The sequence below is a fragment of the Micrasema longulum genome, unplaced genomic scaffold (genome assembly GCF_059751315.1).
Source record: "Micrasema longulum isolate JH-2025_06_02 unplaced genomic scaffold, ASM5975131v1 h1tg000948l, whole genome shotgun sequence".
In the NCBI taxonomy this organism is placed as follows: Eukaryota; Metazoa; Arthropoda; class Insecta; order Trichoptera; family Brachycentridae; genus Micrasema; species Micrasema longulum.
Window position 1 is genome coordinate 88,000 of NW_028278139.1, and position 14,713 is coordinate 102,712.

The 14,713-nt window shown below is 33.9% G+C and overlaps 1 protein-coding gene across 1 annotated transcript in view; it reads right to left on the bottom strand.

Moving 5' to 3' along the window:
- Positions 1 to 657: 657 nt before the first annotated feature.
- Positions 658 to 14,713, bottom strand: part of LOC148277965 (cytochrome P450 9e2-like) — a 133,307-nt gene continuing 119,251 nt past the window's right edge. The window contains exons 4-9 of the mRNA XM_088232103.1: positions 11,828 to 12,036; positions 11,439 to 11,661; positions 8,535 to 8,756; positions 7,263 to 7,363; positions 4,637 to 4,805; positions 658 to 1,131 (exon numbers count right to left, since the gene is read on the bottom strand). Of these exons, the coding sequence (XP_088088229.1) occupies positions 953 to 1,131; positions 4,637 to 4,805; positions 7,263 to 7,363; positions 8,535 to 8,756; positions 11,439 to 11,661; positions 11,828 to 12,036 (1,103 nt within the window). The 3' untranslated portion in view covers positions 658 to 952. The remainder of the gene's footprint in view (positions 1,132 to 4,636; positions 4,806 to 7,262; positions 7,364 to 8,534; positions 8,757 to 11,438; positions 11,662 to 11,827; positions 12,037 to 14,713) is intronic.

The window sequence follows — 14,713 nt, forward strand, 5'->3', positions numbered from 1 at the left end:
ATGTTGTTAATAATCATAATTATTTAGGATTAATTATTGATTCTAAATTAAGCTGGGGTGTTCACATTGATAAAACCTGCGACAGATTAAGGTACTGGCTTAAAGTCACTTATGAAATCAAAAGCATACTACCTTTCAAAACCTTAAGATACATATATACCTCGCTCATTGAATCGGTTATATCTTACGAAGTGCGTGTCTGGGCCTGAGGTCTCACCTTCCAGTCTCATCTGAGTCAAATTTACGATATTCGGATGAAACTGTTGAAGGGGATTGTACCAGATAGCATAATCCGTGAGGCAAAACAAATGGGTGAAGGTGTATATTTTAAATTCTGTAATGTCCTGCCAGTAAAACAACTTTGTGACTACAAATTGATTGTAGATCACTTTGTTGATCCGGAATATAAAATAAAAAATTCTGACACTTACAATACTAGATTAAAAGCTAAGGGCTCCCTGATCGTTCCCCGAATTATAAAATACTTCGGAGAGGGAACATTAAATTGCGTTATTCCAAGGTTGTTCAATGATCTCCCACAAACCAACATCAACATGAAAGATCTTCAAATGAAAAAAAAGAACGGAAGAAATATCTTCTAAATACTTTACAGTGCCTGTTAACAAATAAATCTATGTAATATAAATAAAATAAATTAAAATAAACCAGTTATAGAAAAAAGTCGGTAGACTAAGTGGGTAACTAATTGTAATATGTATTTTAAAACATCAAATAAACGCTGCTCTGTAGCACTGAAATTGAGACTGAGGCCATATGTGAAGCAGAGTGTAGTCGCTTGTAAAAAATAACAATCTACAAATTGACAACTCTTTGAGGGGTAGAGAAGATTCAGAATAGCACCCATGGAGTTGAGACATGTGTCTCGAAAATGTGGAAAAATCAGTTATTTGTGAATGAATAAAATCAAAATTAAAAATTACGAATTTAAATATTATTCGTAAAAATGTTTCCGTTTCTGCACACCGAGCCAATATCCCCCTTCAACTGCCATTGAGATCATGTGATTCGCAATTTTCAAGGGAACTTGTGTTTTAGGAATGCGAAAAAATTCGAACTTTGATAATAAGTTCACTGCTAGTATCTTGGCTTCCACCATAGCAAATCTCTTGGCTGAAAAACAAACAAAATGTATTTAAGAAGAAGTTTATTAATAAGATACGTGACAGGAGAGGATTTTGAGGAATAGGTGTTTGAACATTGTTTTTCTGCCAATCTTTTGCAAATGCCTCCCCGATACTGAAAAAAAAGACAACATCACTTCTTTACAAAAATTGACGTTTCGAGTTCCCGTTTTAGGCACCCCAAAACTGAACAGATTTTACGTTATTTTTTTTAAGAAAGGGTATCAGAATTTGTAAACTAAAAAAACGGAAAATTGGTTATTGCTGCCAAAATAAACTATACATAAAAGCCTACCTACCTAAATAATAGCGTAATTCAAAACCGTCTTTAGATCTTGCAAAAAATGATTTCAATTATACTACTTGACACCGCAAACTACGCATTATCGTAGAGTTGGTGAAGCATAATTAGAAATTTCACAATTTTTTTTTCAAAGTTTTTCACAAATATCTCAGTAACTCCTTCAATGGAAATTTCTAAGTTTGCTTATAATACCCTCATATATTATAAACATTGGTCATACAATCAGACTCAAAATAGAAAACTACACTACAAAGTTGCCTTAAAGAATAGGATTGGGTTGGGCTGCCAACAGCTAATTAAAACTCGTTTTCGAAAACAAACATATTTCAATTTGCGTTAAAAAAAAGGTCTTTTCAACGTGCATACTACCGAGAACAACTTATAAACTATAGACGAAAATCGTTGAGGTTACCATTGCTCTCCACCAGAAGGACAATCGATGATCTCACTCTAATGCGGAAAGTAATATGCACTTTAATAGATTGCCCAAAATTACTGTCTCCGATAAACTTTCACGAGGACAACAAGGACCATCAGACTCCAACACATGTTCCAGTGTAAGTACAACAGGACAAACTGCATCCACCAGTCTCCCCTAGCACCCATCCACAGAACTGTGAATAATTATGCTGAGCTCTTGGAAATGCTCCGCACCACTCCTACAGCAATAATATCAGCTATTCTATCCATCACTTCCTGGAAACCGATCACTTCTTGGTAGTATCAAGAGTAATACTGTTCCAAGGATGGCGGTCCAAAACCCATAAGATACAGGCGCCTTCTAGACTAAAAGTTAAAAAACTTCAAAATGATGATATGAAAGATAAATTTGAAAGCGCGGTTAGTCGTAGATTGATAGGTTAGTGTGGAGAAAATATGAACATTGATGACATGTGGGGTTGTTTGAAAAAAAGTATGTGTGAATCAGCAACGGAAGTATGCGGTGTGGCAAAACAAGGAAGAAAGAAAGGTGATGCATGGTGGGATGATGAAATAAAAAAGCTCGTTCAAGAAAAGAAGAAAGCATGGTTAAACTTGTTAACAGTCAGTCAAAGTGGAAGGTTTTATCGGAGTATGGAGTAAATAGTAACCTGACAAGGGCTATTGCGTCACTGTATAAGGATAGCACAGCATGTGTAAAGGTGAATGGGTCATTCACATCGTGGTTTAATATTCCGAAAGGAGTCAAACAGGGATGTGTAATATCACCATGGTTGTTAAACATATACATCGATAACTGTATGAAAAAACTGAAAGATTTAAGAATGGGAGCAAAAATTAGTGGTATAACTGTTAACTGTCTTCTGTATGCGGATGATGCAGTGCTTCTTGCTAGCAGCAAAGAAGACCTTCAATTCTTGGTAACAAAAGGCTACGATGTATGCAAGAAAAGCGATTTGCTTATGAATGTTGATAAATCGAAAGTGATGGTTTTTGAAAGGGATGAAAATATAACTAAATGTGAGATCAGCGTGAACGGAGATATTCTAAATCAGGTAAAAGAATTTGTGTACCTGGGAAGTATGTTTACTAGGGACGGAAAGGCCGAGAAAGATATTGAAAGGAGGGTGAGTGCTGGGAACAGGGTGAACGGTGCACTAAAATCTACTTTGGCAAACAAATGTTTATCGCAGGAGGCTAAACTAGCAGTTCACAACAGAGTTCTAGTTCAAACTCTAATGTATGGGAGTGAAGTATGGAATTGGAAAAATGATGATGAAAGTAGGTTGAATGCTGTCGAAATGCGATTCCTCAGGCGAATGTGTGGTAAAACGATGTATGATAGATGCACAAATGTCGAGATCCGTGAAGTGTGTAAGGCTGAGACATGCATTATTGACAGAATCAAGAAAGGGGTGCTGCGTTGGTTTGGACATGTAGAGTGAATGGACAGCGAAAGAACGGCTTAAACGATCTACGATGCAAATTTTGATGGATGCAGAAAACGAGGAAGACCGAGAAATACATGGAACGATCAAGTCTATCAAATACTTGAAGATGGACATGTCAAAAGTAGGAATAATCGGCGTTCGTGCATGAGAAGATGTATAAATGTAGAGGAAGCGAGGTATGTATGCCAAGATAGAGTGTTATGGCGTTCTATCCTCTCTGCCTACCCCTACGGGGAAACGGCGTGATGGTTTTTTTGTTTGTTTGTTTATTCTATCCATCAAATAGCCATCTCCTCAATCCGCCTCTTTTTAATGTATTTCTTTACTCATTTTTCACTTTATTTCCGTTTTCTTTCTTTTTTCTTTCTTAACTGTACAGTGTAAGAGCCCCCTCGGCGTTTATTGAATAAATAAAAAAAAACCATTACGGTAAAGAGTGTCCAAAACTTAAAATGCGCGGAACGGTTCATGGAACAGCAGATACTTGTTGTGAATCATCGAGATAGAATAAAAAACGAAGGGCTAATCGGAGAACTTAAATTTAACTCACATTGTAACAAGAGCAAAATAAGAGAGTGGCTACTCGATCAAGAGTTTATATATGAATAGTAGCTTAGGTGTAAATATTTTATTTTTTCATATATTTTCTTGTATTTAAAAAATTTATTTATATATTATTATTTGTATAAACATGTTTATTCTGATCTTTCCGGCTGTTAATTTTTATATGTTATTTATTGTTTTTATAAATGTAAATAATATTATTAAGTCAGTCTGAATATATTCTTCACTAACAAGCTACAAAAAGTGGCTTGGTGGGATTTTAGTTTTAGTAAAAATATAACAAGTGAATTTTTTTTTAAATTGTGAAAATGTATAATTATGCTATTAAATCAAATAAAAAAATAAAAAAATCAAAGTTGCCAATGTCTTGACCGTGTGGAAAAACTAAAGAGGTAATGTGCAGGGCATATGATGGCTCGACTGGAGGACATCAGAAGGGCACCTCAAGCATCAAAGTAAAGGCCTTGGGAAAATAAAGCAAGAACCGAATGGCCACTAAAAGATAAACCGACGACATAGTCCAGATAGCTGGTGGTGCTTGTGTTAATGGACTTGATATTTTTTATATTTGAACGTTAAAAACGTAATTAATTAAATTTATTCGCAGTTGCACAAAGCGGGTTTCGAAGGCAAAGCGACAGCATTTTGATAACTGTAGGAAATTACAGAGATTCATATTACTAGTTCAATTAAGTAACGTAAACCTCAACTAAAATTGGTATGTTATAACTTACCTAAACATTGTCTTGGGCCAATGCCAAATGGAAAATATGTAAAAGGTTTTATTAGGTGTTTGTTTTCTTCAGAAAATCTCTCCGGATTAAATTTGTGTGGGTTCGGATGAAAGTTAGCATCTAAATGAAAAGACCCCGTTGGAATGTATAATTCATCTCCAACTTTCACCTAAAACACAAATATGTTTAACTGCCATTGGACCTGATATTATGTTACCAACTCAACAACAATGATTCGCCAATGCAAGAAAGGAAAACGAAATTGGCGTAGAGCAGTTCTGTAAATACGCAAATGAGGTATTAAAGTGTTCATGGAAAAACTCAATTGCTTTTCTGCTTAGTTAACCACAACGCAATATAAGGAAATTCAGAGATTTTTTTAACGGTACATCTCCAATATAGTACCAGAATCCTGAAAGAGTGTTTTCGACCCGATGGCTACCTGTTGTTAGCGCGTTGACCAACCACTCTTGAGGTCATGTGTTCGGTTCTTGGGAAGGTCGACGAGAAATATTGTTTTGAAAGGTATTTATTTAGTATATTTAGAAAGGTTAGTATTTCATATTCCAGGTCTCTCACCTAAAGCGTAACGCCAATCACCTTACTTTTATGAAACATATGATTTTTCTTTACTGCATTTGGTGTAACAGGGCCTCGATTATGATGGGAAGATAAGGACGTCATACCTTCACCATGATGGTATAGTTGAAGATAAATTCTCTCGAACGATTACGAAGACACACTACCGACCCCCCCCCCCCCCCCCTCCCTTTCAAGTGTTGGGTAGGTACATCGATATGAATTAAGTGGAAGCGTACGTCACAGTACACATATCTACGCACGAAAGTGACATAGCCTCAGTATGACATCAAAGTTAAAGATAAAATTCTCCCGACCAATTATGAAGATTCACTACCGATCCTCCCACCATCAAAATTTTGATGTACATCGGTTTGTACCGACGGGTCTAGTACCCCTCGATATACAAATCTACACATTAAAAGTAACAAAAAAAAATCCAGAAAACAATTTTTCCTTTAATTACTATTTACTTAAATTTTTAAACGTTCTGAGGTTGGCACTTTTTTCTTAAAAGCCTATTAGTAATACGAAACCGAAATAAGTACATTTTTAAGTCGAATTTATATTTTGTCCATCTATTTTATTATCTTTTTAAGTATATATATCGAGACATTAAAGGAGCCGGCCGTGTAATCGCTCAGTGGATAAATACAGACGATCGTTAGGCATATCACAAAAACCGCCCTTGAACCTGTAGCAATTGCACAGAAATCTTTAATCCGAGTCATTTAAAAAAAAACATTTCGTTATCCAAGTGACTTGCTCTTCAAAGAATTCAGAGTACTGAATATTATTCAACAGTATATATTGAGAACGGTAGTACACACATAAAGAGAGACATTTACCCAAGCGTCAACCACAACCATAATACAAGATACTCTAATAGGGTTCTGATACTAAGTGAAGGAGTCAACACTGTTCTGGCATCGAGACAACACTATAACGTAGGCAAAAAGGTCCATAACCTTTTGCCAGAATCGTGGAAAGACGGGAGTGTTGTCAAGTTACGGAAGGTGTTGACCTCGCTCTTTCATGACATTAGTCGTAGGGAGTCGGAAAAGTTGATGCATGCCACGGATTGGAGAACCTTACTGGATGTCAAAAATAAAATATAAAAAATAATTTAAAAAAAATATATTTATAGATGACAACCATGAAGTTTCGCATAATAAACTGTCTATGTTTTTATGAATGTATGTATGTGTATGCGCATGGGTGTATGTACGTGTGTGTGTATGTACATGTGTATATATGTGTATATTTATATATACATGTGTGTATATATGTGTATGTCTGTATGTATATGAATCAAAATGTGTATCCGAATAAGTTTATATTTTGTTTGTCTGTGCTCTATATTAATTTGTTAACTATTATAATATATTAAAATGTAATTGCCTAGCTTGGAACGGGGTATGTACCCTTGTTAGCTGGGCATAGTGAACATGGAATTGTATTTTGATAAAGAGTGTGAATAAATAAATAAATAAAAAATAAATAAAAAATATCGTCTAGGTCATATATAAAGCATGTTCAGGCGAGCATTTTTTGCTTGAATTGGGATTTATTGAAGTTAATAATGGCTTTGAAGTAGGCACTTTTTATCACAGAATCCTTGAAAAAGATTTAAAATAGAGACCTATTTTAACACTTTGTATCCCGGAGCCGTGTAAACACGTAATTATATAACCACGCGTTGTGTCCCGGTCCCGTGTTTTCACGTGATTTACCAGCTGTTCAAAGAAGTGCATTTTACTGACATCTTGTGACTTTAATTAATACTTTTTCGCTGCTGGTTAACTATGTGAAAACGCGGGACCGGGACACAACGCGTGATTATTATAATCACGTGTTTACACGGCTCCGGGACACAAATCACAAAAAAAGAAGTGAGACGCTGTAGGCATATGTGCGAATATTGCAATGCGGTTCTCCATAAAGGCCAATGTTGGAAAAACTTTTATACAAAAATGACTTATTTAATTTTATTACTCGGTCACCAAAGTCATTTTTTTTACAAGTCACAGGTTCAATTACCAATTACCTGGTGCTTCTTTGTCTTGGTGTCATTTTGCGGTGGAAACTCATATGGCTTCACACAAACTCTATCTATGTAAGGAGTACCAGGGTGAAGGCGTAATATTTCTGAAAAATTAATTAAGTCTATGATATTTACTCCAGAATTGAGTGATTGCGTCAGGAGCGTGCGTTGAAGTTTTTGATTAGGGAAGCAGGCACTTGGTATTAGGTACATACATAGGTAAAATTTATGTCTAACTAACAGGGATATTCGAATTAAGTGCTTTGAAATAAACTAAACAGCAATTTCATGCCACAATTTTAGCACAAAAGAGTTAAAATTCATAGTTTGATATTAAATTGCCATCGTGTCAACCGGTTTAAGTGCCACGTTTGTTATAAAACAATTATAATACATAGAAAATAAACCTGGATGTGTTTATTAGATTTGGTTCCACAGATATTAAAGATCTCATTTGCGCATGCGCGGACTTATAAAATTCCGTACTGAAGTCTGCCTTCCAGAATTCGATAAAGCGCGGTGTCTTTAATACCAGTTCGCGCTAGGCAATTGTTTAGCGCGCAGTGAGGAAGGTCGCTGGCAAGCATCGTTATTTTTTTTACTTTCTACGTATTACATAAGGTTCAAATTATTATTTTATTACTAAATAAAATATAAAAAAATCCAGGAAATTAAAATTTAACCCAAAATGTCGGAATACGAAAATAGTTGTGAAGAAATTGATAGTGGAAGTGACATTGTGGTGCGCTCTCACCACGTATTGCAATTTTAAAGTTATAGTGAGGATAACAATTATTTTTCTGACACGGAGCAAATACCGGACTGTGAAAATGACGATGCAACCTTGACCTAATTCACATACTTGCCACCAGATACGCAATACAATAAGCAAACTTCACAATATTCACAACATATATTTCCATATTTTTTTATATTTTATTATTCATGCACAAGTTTTTTTTTAAAAACACCGAAATAATTTTTTAAATTGGGTTATGAATTTTAAAGAATTTTTAAGAGATGCATTTTTTCGAGATAAGGGTAGATGAGATAAAAAACAAGGCATTTTTAATAATATATGGGTAAAAAATTAAGGCATTTTAAGGGATTTTTTGCAGTAGATTCCAGACCAAACTTAAGTAGCGTAGCTTCTTTAAACTTAAATTCTTTGACTGAAAATATAAATATTTTGCAATGATTAAAGAAATAATTTTAATAAAATTTGCTCCTGGCAACAGATAAGAACGGGGGTAAAAAGTAAAACTTAAAATTTACCGCAAATAACCATATCCAGATACTTCAGGTCCTGAATCTTGTTGTAATCTACAACTCCGTTTGTAAACACCAGAGATTTGTCGATTTCTTCATGCAGCTTTCGTTGTACATCAGGATTAATCGCCAACTCGTAAATCAAAATGCCCGTAAGGTTGGATGTGGATTCTAAACCCCCAATAATAAACAGCAATGCTTGAGAAATTACTTCATCCTCACTCCATTCTGGAATACGAAGAAAATTGAAGGATTAAATGACGAGAATGAGGAAGGGAATTCTTAAGCATTTAGAAAAGTATTTTTATATTCATTTATTTATTCAAATACATTAGTATATTATACATTATTTGAGACATGAGTCTCAACTTCATGGGACTTAAAGTCCTGTGTTGAGTTAGGACGAGCAATTAATTGACACAGACACATAAGTATATGACCACAAATATAGGATCAGAAACAAAAAAAATATTTAAAAAACAAATATATGTGGCACATCAATATGGTAAACAGTAAACTCGAACATTCGGAAATCACCAAGGGGTTTCCAACTCAAATCCCTCGCTCTAAAGAAAATCCAGTCCTGAAAATAGTTCATGTATTTATATAAACACCAAGTGAGTCTTTTGAAGGACGATTAAATATATGTGATGTTTATATTTAGACATATTATAGAAAAAGTACAGAATAAAAGATTATCGATATAACATTAAGGATGAGAGGGAGCGAAATAGGACTACGTGGAAATGGAAGAGGGAGTGATATGGTTAAAACTGAATTTGATTCAGTGATTTAAATTTCAATTTCAATTAATTTATTTAAATCGTTTATGTGCATAGCAAAAATATACATCATACATGATACGAGAAAAACAAATTAGCTGTTCAATTTAAATATGATAAAATAGAAAAAAAGATACTCAGTAATTAGAGTAAAAGGAAGCTGGCCTCTCTGAACTTTCTTTGTCAGAAAGTGTCGATATCCGAAAAGAAATGGCTGAGTAAAGACATTGCTCTTCCTACTGGCATTACCATTGGTAGGCTGTAGCTCAATCACAAATAACGATCGACGTGCTAATAAGCGACGTGATAACAATTTCTCACCATGGTTGTTTATCGTATTCGCGATCACAATGGAACATCCGTGAACAGCTAATATTAAATGTCAAAATATTTACGTTTCGCGACATATAATTCACATATTTGAATTTCACCGGTGTAAATATGGAAAATATTGAAAGTCTTAGAGAGAAAGAGCAAAAAAGCTAACTGAACTGAAGCCGACAAGGGACACGGAGATTCTGGCAGGTTTCGACCGGGCTAAATTCGAGCAGTTCCAGTGTGCCTTACGCGGTGTTGTTAGTGGTAAAAATGCAACGTGAGTGCGTGCCTTTAGCAGACCTAAAAATTCTGGGTAAGGCGGAGTAAAAATCATAAAATAGTACAATGGTTTTCAGTAGGAAAAACTTGATTAAAGAGTGAAAATAAAGGATTTTAAATAGAACTTAAACATCGGAATTATTTTGACGATTTTGAAGAAAATTTATAATGTTTAAGTATCTGGTGGAAGCTCTCCAAAGTTTACATTCGGGTTTAAAAGTTTAGTGAAAATACACACAAGGATTGTATTCATGAGTCAAAAAATGGTACAATGTCATTTATACACACATTTGGTGAAATCTGTGGTCAAATTAAATAATATTACAAAAACCTTTTTTTTACAGATATCAGTGCCTCGATTATGAACGCTATCTTCATTTGTATATATCGAGACGGTATACTTAACTTTTGTACTATCTGTATCTTACCTCTGTATATTCTACCTACTTGTCATATCGACATCATATGATCAAAACAAGCCAATGGAATGACCGCAAACAATTAGTCCGCGTTTCTTAAGTCAGTAACATTTAAAATAGTTCTCAATTATAATTTAAATAGGCCTCTGTGATAAAAAGTGCTCACTTATAAACTCCAATAAATCCCAATTCAAGCAAAAATTGCTCGCTTAAGAAGATGAATTTTGTATGACTTTTGGTAATCACCTAGACGGTACGCTTAACGATCGTCTGTATGTATCTACCGATCGACTACAAAGCCGGCTCTTTTAACGTTTCGATACATTCACTCGGAAAGATAGTAAAACAGATGGAAAAAATATAATAACTAAATCATTTTTATGGAGTGGTAACTTTCTAACGCCTAGATACTCTTATTTGTTAATAGGATAGAACCTAGCGACATTATTTTCATAAATAATATGTTGATTGTAAGTTGTCAGTACTAGCATTATGACAAGATAGCTCGTATTTTCAACATCAAAACTGCCTGATATCTATCATGGCACCAAAAACATATACACGCTTTGCTCATGCTTACACGTAATTCTCAATCCCAGAAACTGCCTTGTGTAAAACAGTAAACATCAATTAATTGTATCAAGAATTATTGTACAAGAAACTGCATAAAACCTTGCGCAAGATCTGGTACCATTTCGTGACCTATATAATACGAGGTTAAAATCAAACCGAAAAAGTCTACCGTCTAGTTCATTAGCCAGACAAGTCCGAAAAAACTTAATTTAAGTTAAGTACATATTCGGTCAAATTTTTCCTATTTGATTCACAACTCAGTTTATAATCAGGAGGAATATTGGATTAAACATACTGTATATTAAAAAAAAGGATTTTTCAAACAGTCGTTAAGTGTTTATAAAGGCCCTAACTATTTAATTCATAAATTTAATTTGTAAAATTCGACATCTCAAAAACGTCAGATTCGTGGGTTGGCAATACATTTATTCACGCGAGTCCACCAGCATTTATTATAATGTTGGTAAGATGATACAACTTGTTTTGTTTTACACAAAGTTAAATCGCAATGTTAGTGAAAATAATTTTTACAATCTTACCTCTTTTGACTTTTTCCTTTAGTAACTCGGTTTCAAAGTTTTTCGGAACAGCAATGCCACTGGAACTTTGTTCTTCCTCCAGTTTTCCCTGCTTGGCCAACGTAAGGAGGTGTATCATATCGAGTCTAACGACTTTTTTATCTAACCTTTCCTTCATATTTCTTGAAAAGGTATCGTGGAAAAATTGTTGTACTCTTGTATGGCCCATACGAATTCCAAAAATCTAAATTTTAATTTCTCAAATTAATTTTGCTCAAAAAATATTTCGTGTCAGTAAGCAAAGTAAATATTAATCCGCGTGAAATTTACTGTGTAATGTCGATTTGATGGTTCACACGAAAAGGGTCTTACTTATGCGTCATAAAATGTTTAAAAAAAAAAATAATTACCACCATGACAGTTCTTGGAAATATAAGATAAAGAACATGTTTCAAAAAGTCCCACGTAGTTAAATCAACCCAGCGTAAAGCATTCTTGTAAAATGAGTTATCCTTGTCTTTTAAAGAATTTAATTTGTAACCGAATGCACAGGAAGCTATAACGTCATTGCAACACCTATTTAAAAGATCCTTTATATTTATTTCCAGACTCCCATGATCTGAAACAAATTGTGCAAATTGATATTTTTATTTTTTTGTTTTTTTACAATAAACATTATAATAAAACAAAGTATGAAAAAAATAAAGCATAATTACAAATCAGCGTAATACATATTAATAGAAAAATAGTAAACAAAAAATCCCACAAAGGCATGGCCTATTTGTGGGTATACAAGAAAATGTCAATGAATTTTGGCTCCTATAATAAATAATGGACAGTTATAATATTTTTGTAAAACAAAAGAAAGAAAAAATAAAATATTCTGTAAAAGATAACATGGTATTTTTTTTATAGTAATTAAAAAAGGAAATAAAAAATATTTTAAAAAAACACAAAAATATTCTCTATTAAAGGGCAACAAAATATATCATAGAAAAAAAGAGTTCATATCTTTAGTTTGAATCCAGGATAGTGCTTGTTTTTTAAAAGAAGGAAAATTTTGAAAGTTTGGAATCAATGAAATATTATTAATAAAAAAAGAATCAAAAATATTTGAGCCTATAAAATATGCATGTCTCTGTGCGAGCCTCGTTTTATAATGTGGTATTTCCAACACACGATTCCTTCTTTGACTTGATCTATTTGAATTACTTGTAAATAAATTTTGATTTTTAAACATACATTTTAAACATTGAAAACAATATATTTGTCTTAGATCTAAAAGTTTAGCTTCTTGGAACAATTTGAAAGAGGGAAAAGTGCGATTTCTGTGAAGCATTATTTTTAATATAAATTTTTGAACAGTTTCTAATGGTTTAATATGATTGTTGTATGTTCCCCCCCATTCAATTATTCCATAGGAAAACAATGACTGTACAAGTGCATAATTTACCATTTTAATCGTATTTAGCTGGGCGTAAATACTGTCTTTTGAACACATATGTTAAATATCTTATTTTATTAACAATTACTTCAAGATGATTAGTCCATTTAAGTTGACAGTCAATGAATACTTCCAGGTATTTTATGCACCTTTCAGACTTCATGTTTTCGCAGTTATTACAAATGTCAAGATTACAATATTTATTATGAAACATTACATTAAGGGAAGAAGAAGGGGAAGATGATTTTGAGTTGTAAAATGGAATAAACAGTGTTTTATTACAATTTAGCGAGAGAAGATTTCGATCTAACCACTGCTTGATAATGTTATACATATATTGGCTTTTTTGAAAGTATTATCCCAGGTATCACTTTTTACAATTATTGTGGTATCATCTGCATTAGAAACTTCTTTACGAGGGACAGCTATATTACAAAGATCATTAATATAAATAAGAAACAACAAAGGGCCAAGAACCGTTCCTTGTGGGACTCCGTGTATAACGGTCTTAGTATTACTAACATTAATTCCGATCCTGGTACATTGCAGTCTATTTGCTAAGTAACTTTCAAAAAACAACATGTTGGGTAGTAGATTTACATAACTTTTTTACAGATCTAACCTACCTATATATATATATATAAGTATAGATTTAATATGTAAAATTAAGAAATAGTTAGACTCAAGGAGTATATTATTACAAAAATATTAAAATTATGGTCACCCTATCTATGAAACCAGGGACATGTTTGCTGAGACAGCTTTATGGTCAAAGGAAATAATAACTCACAATGAAATATAGCTGCCAGATGTTCAAATGTACAAGAGTTTACCATAGTGAGGACATATTCCTTTTTGCATTCCGCCAACATCAGGGGCCTCGTAGAATTTCGAGGACTTATGCACACAGATAAAGGAAGTGGGCGTTACCATAACTCAACATATTTTAAAATGGACCGCAAATAGATCTTATTGGCTTACTTAGGGGTAGAATCTTAGCGGCCATTTTAAGTATGTATTATTTTGTCTCTCATTGGACATTTAATGTTACACTAAGACAGTTACAGGTCTAGCTCTTGCTATTGGCCACTCATACTATCAAGCGTAATATGTTATTAATTAAATGCTATAAAAGCGAAAACTTTAATTTTAGAATGCATTCTAGATCATGCTTAATCATTCTGCATCATTCTAAGTGATTCTAAGTCATTCTAGATCTTTCTAATTCGTTCTAAAGCTTTCTAAGGCATTCTAAGTCCTCTTTACTTCGGTTTGTGTTAGTAGATCAATCTTGTCGTATCGCGGACTTATTCCCGCTGAATAGTTCGGATTCCATCATTTTGAAGATGGACAAAATCTTATTCCTCCAAATAATTGCTAAGTGCGGAATGAATTAATTAAATATTATGTTCTCCGCCAGCAATTCTTTGCCGTCAATTTCGTCGCCTAGAGACGGGAGTCAGGGATCTTAGTTATCGCTGTTTAAATAAGAACCCGATCGGTAAATTAATCGTATGGATAATTGCCGGCGCGTAATTGTGCAAAAAGTTACGAGTGGAAGAGCCAGTGCACAGCCGTCCCCAGACCATGGAGACTGCAAAATCGACCTGGAGCCCCACTCCAGTTCTGGCCAGGAAAACTACAGTCAGCCGTGAGTCCTTTTTGTCTTCCAAACAATTTCTTATCAGGGAAATATGATTTGATAGTTTAGATTAGCTGTGGCAATTATTTAGCTCGCAGGGATTGACCTCCCCGGCATGTATTCGTATTTTTATTATAAAAGCTGTAATCTTAAGCCTAATTTTAGTTACAACAACAACAACAAACCATCACGCCGTTTCCCCGTAGGGGT